Raw genomic sequence first — 7210 nt, 5'->3', positions numbered from 1 at the left:
AAAAGTTACTGTAGCAGGCGACATTGCTAGTTGGCGCAATAAATATATAAAAAAATATATAAATAAATAAATATGTGTGCACTAAATAAGTTTTTAGTTGACTAAGCTAAAAAAAACATTTATAATAATTAAATACTCAATTTTCGTGATAGCAAAGACAGAAATTTTTTAAAATTTTGTCACATAAAATACATACATACATAACTAAATGAGTTAACTTTTATGATTTCTGTTTTAATTATAATTTTTTTTTTTATTTTTAATTATTGTGTTTTTGTACACATACATACATTATATACATATGCATAGATATGTCTGTTTTCCCCGTGATTTCGTTTAGTCTTGTGCCCCTAATTCGCTAATTGTTTTACTTACTTACATATATATATATTGTAAATTGTTTTTGTACTGAATTGTATACAATTGTAATTTTAAAATGGTATAACATTTCATAGTGAGTTTATAATGTGACTAAATTGTTAAAAAAAAATAGTAGTTTTATGTTGAAAATTTCCGCAAATTACACTGTTAAAATAGTAGAGTTAGGTATTTTCTAAATTTCGCCTAAATGCGCATAAGCGAAAATGAAATATGTAAAAAAAAAAAAACAAAGTGAAAGTGAAATTAAAATAAAGTAATTTACTATATAAGAGTAACGAGTTGTGTTCTTTGTATAACACGTTGTAATGGTAGGCTATTGCAGACAGACTTTCAAAGCCTCAGCTTCCTCCTCCAGATAGTCCAACTTCTTCATTAATATAATCTACAAACAAGAAAAAATATATGATGATCATATTAAAGAGCATTTAAGTTAGTTTTTCGGCAAGTTTTCGCTAATCAAAAAAATTAAAATGAGTGAAATCGGATCATTTCCCTTAATAAAAAAATGTTAAACGATGTGCTTTTCCCGTAGAACTGTTGATCTTTCCCCCTATGTAATAAATAACTTCAGTTTAGAGCAAGTTTTTAGCTTTGTTGATTTAGGAGTTAATATGGACCCTAAACTAAATTTTAATTCTCATGTAAATTCAATTGTCTTAAAAGCTAAAGGTGCTCTTAGCTTTGTTAAACGTTGGTCTAAAGAATTTAGTGATCCATATATTACTAAAATTCTTTTTACAACATTGGTAAGGCCTATATTGGAGTATGGTTCTGTGGTATGGAATCCTAGCTATCAATCCCATTCTGATAAGCTTGAGTCCGTTCAAAAACAATTTTTACTTTTTGCTTTAGGCCACTTACATTGGGATTCAAGATTGAATCTTCCCCCGTATACTAGTCGTTTAAAACTTATAAATCTTCCCACACTCACTAGTCGCAGAGAAATGCTAGGTATAATTTTCCTAGTAAAACTATTGAATGGTTTAGTTTGTAGTTCATTCCTTTTGTCTGATATTAAGTTTAATGTCCCATTGCGTTCATCCAGGCAGTTTAGACCATTATTTCTAAAATCTTCTAGAACAAATTTTGAGTTAAATGAACCATTCTGCCGAATATGTCATGATTTTAATTCGCATTCCAGCACATTTGATCCATCTGACTCAATATTTAGCATCAAAAAAACTATTTTGTCTTCTTTTAATAAGTAATATTCAGAAATTTTTAACTTTTTGTTTTTATAAATTTTTAATTCTCAGCTGTTGAAATGTTTGTTTCTGTAGCTGAGCAGTTTAAAAACCGGACGCTTAAAAATCTCTTGCCTTTCTAGACTCGGCAAATTCCGCTCGTATGCGGACTGCGCCCCACGCGTCGGTTGGGCGGGAGGAGGGTAATCGTTTGGGTTAATAATTACACACTATGAAATCACTAAAATTGCGTTAATTCACTAACGAAAAAAGTCAGCAAAACTAAAATTTAACAGAAGAAATGACAGAAAAAGCTGTACTCAGATTAAAAACAAAAATTGAAAATGGGTGTCAAAAACTATATATCACGATACGGACGAAAAATGATCGAAATCGGTTCACAACCACGCCTACTTCCCATATAACTCAATTTTGAATTCCGTCTTAATAATACTGTATTTGAGATAAGGCACCACTTCAGGAAAAATTGTCGAAATCGGACTATAACTTTTCAAGGACATGAAGAACACAGTGCCTAAGGGTAATTTTTCACCGAAAATATCGGTAAATCTCTCAGTTATTTTAGTTCAGTTACTCTATGCCAAAAATTATTAAAATCGAGTTATAACTTCCACTAGCTACCATATACCTCATTATTGGTTTTTCAAAATTATAAGCTTTATGCCTTATAAATCGGTTAATATGTGAGATATCTTAGCAAAATTAAGTGAGCGTATAGTCTTAGATATAGTGTACCTTGGTGGTGATATATATAGTGAAATCGGTTCAACAATGAACTCATTTCTCATATACAATATACAGTGGTACTTCGACATACGAGTGCCCCAACATACGAGTTTTTCGAGATATGAGCCGACGAGCAAGTGATTTTTTGCTTTTAGTTACGAGCGAAATTCGAGATACGAGTCCGGTTCGGTTTCGGATTGTATCTCTGGGGAAATCCATGGGTCTAGAGGTGGAAGAGAGAGACGTGAACGAGCTCATCGAGGAGCACACCCAAGAACTGACGACTGATGAGATACAAGAGTTACAGTCACAGCAGCATACTGAGGTTATGCAAGAAATTGGTGTTGAGGAGTCAGAGGAGGAGGTTATTTCTACAAGTGAGATAAAGGAGATCTTAGGAATGTGGGAGTTTCACAGTTCGTGGAAAAAAAACACCCCGAAAAAGTTATAACAGGTCGTGCATCTGACCTTTTTAATGACACTTGTCTAGCTCATTTCCGGAACATTCTGAGAGGGAGGAAGAAACAAACCTCCTTGGACATGTTTTTTTCTAAACGGCCCACAGGTGAAAGCGAGAAAAATTTAGCGAAAAAGGCAAATACCAGTGAGGATATCTAATTTATTTCTTTACATTCCCTTTTTTGTTTTTGTGTAATAAATATTTGATATTTATAAATACGTTTTTATTATTCAAAACCACGTAACAAAAATAACTGGGGTGACATTTTGGAGGTTGGAACGGATTAATGGTAGTTCAATTGTTTTGTATAGGCAAATTTGCTTCGAGAAATTAAATAAATAAAATAAATAAATTGCGAGAATATAAAATGTACGGTTGCACCCGAACTTACCCCTTCCTTACTTGTTTATTTTATATTTACTGAAGCACTTACCTTAGCTGCGGAGATAATTTCTTTAGCTATTTTCATAGGCATATGTTCCACAGATCTTACAAAATCAATAGGTTTGCATTTGGCTATATCTTCGACTGTCTTATAACCGGCATTATAAAGTTGCTTAGCACGATTCTGTAAGTAATATTAAAATACATATTTTGCAGCAACTTTAATAAAGCATTGATTAAATCTACTTACTATTTTAACGGCTGGCAAATCGAGCAACGGTTCCAACTCCATTGTACCACAACGATCCAATTTGCGTATGATTCGCTCGAAAAGTGATTTATAACACCAAAAGTCATCGAGTTGTTCGCATAAACGAACTATTGCACTGGCGCCAGCAGTTGACTGACTGATAAGCGTTTGCAGCATGCCACGTTCCACATTATAACGCGACGCTACTATATGTAACGGTGTGAGCTTTAAAATATCCACTAAAACCAACACCTTATAGAGGCGATTTAGCTTCAATTCTAATGGGCCTTGCACGGACAAGGTTTTTGCCATTTTAACAGCAATCGCTTCGGTGAAGCCCAGTTGATGGAAGAGCGATTGAGTTGTTACATCCAACGACATATACACGCGATAAAGGATATTCGCATTAGTTTGGAATAATTCATCACCCTTTGTATTCGAATTGAAACTCACAACGAGATACAACAAGTGTGCATAGTTTGTCAGTATTAGTTGCTTTTGTGCCAATTTCAATTCGGCATGTATTGCATAGGTCCGTTGATAGTCAATGCCGGCTTTAAAGGCCGCACGTCCGATATTTGTAAGTTGAAAACGTGTCGATTTACTAATGAACAGTCTGCGGTGCTCCTGTGAAGTGCGGTTGGTTGTATTTTTAACATCCTGCGTCGTAAGTATGCTCGATGTATTACGTTGCGCAGCGGCCGCCGGTGAGCACAACTCCAATACTTTATGTTTGAACATTTCGCGTATCAGTTTGAGCACCATTTGTTCGGTCGATAGTTCTAGTTGTGGTGCTTGCACAGATAGCAAAGTGCTGCCTACTAAACGGTACAAATCCGCACGACACGAGGCAATTTCCAAACCAATAGCACTCAACACCAAACTCTGTATGAATTATTTTTTTTTTTCAATAATGTAATAAATCTACATAAGTGTCAACTAACCTGTAAACCAATGCAATTTTCGTAATCCAAAGAAGTGATGGCCTTATCCATTGGTGAAAATAACATTTCGCCAACGCGTACATTGTCACGACTGGTTGTAATTAGAAAACTTTCACCCGCTTCGCCCATGCCTGCGCGTCCAGCGCGTCCTACCATTTGTTTATAGCGACACAGTGTCATAAATTCGGCGCCCACATAAGGTGCACGTATTATAACGCGTTTAGCGGGCAGATTGACACCAGCCGCCAAAGTCGATGTGCAGCAGATGACACTTAATACACCAAAACGATATGCAGTCTCTATGAATTTACGCTCATCCATTATCAGACCCGAGTGATGATAGGCTATGCCATAAGGTATAGTCTTAGCTAAAACATCTCCCAGCACGCCACATACTTTATCCAACGCGTCCATAAGATCCTTCTTTTCACGTTTTCGATATTGCAAAAACTTTCTAAATAAATTGCAGTGTGTTAGTAAATAATTTCAGATTTTTATTATAATTAAATAAAATACTTGGGTAAAATACGGCTCAAAAGCAAAGCGACATTTTCACAGTTTTTACGCGATGGACAGAATATAAGCACGCAGTGTTCGGGTGCACATTCTGCCACCAAACCGGCCAAGTGATCTGGATCAGTACGTGCCATAGACTCACTATACTAAGGATTTGCAAAAATAAATGTAATACAGTGGTGTGTTACTATGCAAACTTCATATATGCAATAGACTTACATTAAAATCAACGCTTCGATTGTAAACAAATACTTCCTCCAACGTTTTTCCTGCAGAGTTTATCGCTAATATATCATTGCCACATTTTATATATTCTTTCAATTCCACTGGGCGAAAACTTCGTGTATATACGTCTGCTTTTAGGAAAGTGGAAACCTCGCTTAGATTTCCGATTGTTGCACTCATGCCAACAATTTGTATGCTAACTGTAATAAAAAAGAAATTACATATATACATTTAAAAAAATATAGAATAGAAGAGTACCTACCATCTATAAACATAATTTTGGTAAGTAAAGCCTCTAATGTGGCTCCTCGTCCTTTTTCACCTATCAGATGCAATTCATCGACCACCACCAAACCTATTTCATCCGCTCGTTGTGCCTCGATCAAACTGTCCATTAAAACGGCACCTTTCTCAATAGAAGCTATATATATACATTTACGTTTCTTCCGCTTCATGGGTGGGCATTTTCCTTTACCGGCGGTATACTCATCCACAATAAAGTTCAGCGCTATAGCGAATGGCGACATGGCACTAACCTAAATTGTAGAATTGCATTATTTTCATATTCACAATATATAATTTACGTTTTGGTACTTAACCTTTTCTTGTACTATTGATACGTAGGGTAATATGAAGAGTACGTCCTTCTCGCGGCACAACACCTCTCGCAGCATTAATATTTCAGCAACTAATGTTTTACCACCGCTAGTTGGCAACGCATATATTAAGTTTTTGCGCATATGTATGGCTGGTAAATTTAAGCATTCTTCTTGCCATTCTTTAATATGTAATTACTGTTTGTTATTCACATAATTTCGCAAATATTTACAAAAATGTTACTAACCATATAAGTTCGGTATACCCTTATGAGTGAATATCATTTGTTTCACTCTGTCTGGTAAACCAAAAAAGTCCCCTTTATTAGGAAAATTATTTTCCAGTTTATCAGAGAATACTTGAGAATCCCAGTCCAATCGCGAAAGATTCGAGAGTACCGTAGTATTTGGCAACTCATTGTTTACCATATATTGGCTGCCAGTAATAACATTGTTTTGGGTTTCTTCATTATTGAGTTTGTGTTTAATTGGCGCTGGTGCATGTGGTACTTTGAATATTGCAACGTCATTCAGAAATCTTTGAGAGTTTTGTACTCCCTCTGTATCTACATTCACATCCGCGAAGAGTTCGGTTTCTTCATCTTTCGTCAAATCTTCAATTTTTATATTCGCAAAAAATGTATCATCAATCTTTAACTGTTTTTGACTTTCATTAATTTGTTCGCTATGCAAATTAATCGTATTAAATATACTGTCATCTATATGAAAGTTGTTGCTATTATCTGTGTTGATTGTGGTAACATTTTTCACCGGTGATTTATTTGTGTTTTGATCCGTGTTAGGACTACCGAAAAGCTCAAGAGGAGTGTCGTTAAGCATATTTTCCACGGCTGAAACAGTTAGATTATCGTTGGCTGTATTGGAAAATAAACAATTTGTTTCATTTTCTAATGTAATAGTTTCTTTACAATTGGACATGACATTATCCAGTACAGACTTTGAAAGAAATGTGTCCTCCTTGAAATCACTTATTTGGAAACTGCAATTCGGCTGTGTTACAAAAAGTGTTGATTCCCGATTTATGTCGTTTGTCATCTGTGCGCAAAATAAGCTGGTATCGTTTTCAAGGCTGTGTAAAACCGAATCACTTTGGTCTTCAAGTACATTGGAAGCAACTTTGTAATTGTTTCCAGAATTCAGTTTCGAGACTGTGAAAAAGCTATCCTCTTCTCCATCGGACATGAACAGGTTTTCGGTCTCATGTATACCACTCATTATATTTCTATCCAGACATTTTCGTTTAGTTGTTATTTCAGGAGAGCCCCATTTCACTTTTCGTACGTTTTTTGACATCACTGCCAAATGTTTAACACAAACGTTGCTTTTAAATAGTTAATTTGTTATTAAAATACTAATAAATTGTTATAAAACATTAAGTTTCCTTGTTATAATTCTCGATTCGAATGCGCGCGTTTTTATGTAAACGTATGTAAATAGAAAACATATGGAAACTGACGTATGAGGTTCGTTCACGCTGAAGTGTTATTAGGAAAGATTGTGAA

The 7210-nt window shown here is 35.0% G+C and overlaps 1 protein-coding gene across 3 annotated transcripts; it reads right to left on the bottom strand.

Moving 5' to 3' along the window:
* Nucleotides 1-207: 207 nt before the first annotated feature.
* On the bottom strand, nt 208-7166 carry LOC105220893 (helicase POLQ-like). Of its 3 annotated transcripts, none has more exons than XM_029045961.2 (10): nt 6646-6788; nt 5936-6562; nt 5691-5869; nt 5354-5627; nt 5086-5291; nt 4867-5012; nt 4351-4804; nt 3407-4291; nt 3206-3340; nt 208-763 (listed from the first exon to the last, which is right to left on the bottom strand). In XM_029045961.2, the coding sequence occupies exons 2-10, from the start codon at nt 6525-6527 to the stop codon at nt 695-697; spliced, it is 2940 nt and encodes a 979-aa protein (XP_028901794.1). In that variant the 5' UTR covers nt 6528-6562; nt 6646-6788; the 3' UTR covers nt 208-694. The 3 variants fall into 3 exon arrangements, with proteins under 3 accessions (XP_028901794.1, XP_011195751.1, XP_011195750.1); XM_011197449.3 differs by having other exon boundaries at nt 5936-6538; nt 6646-6785; XM_011197448.3 differs by having other exon boundaries at nt 5936-7166.
* Nucleotides 7167-7210: the final 44 nt, after the last annotated feature.

The sequence above is a fragment of the Zeugodacus cucurbitae genome, chromosome 4 (genome assembly GCF_028554725.1).
Source record: "Zeugodacus cucurbitae isolate PBARC_wt_2022May chromosome 4, idZeuCucr1.2, whole genome shotgun sequence".
NCBI lineage: Eukaryota > Metazoa > Arthropoda > Insecta > Diptera > Tephritidae > Zeugodacus > Zeugodacus cucurbitae.
Note: the sequence above shows the minus strand (reverse complement) of the source record. Positions and strands in the feature narration are given on the sequence as shown.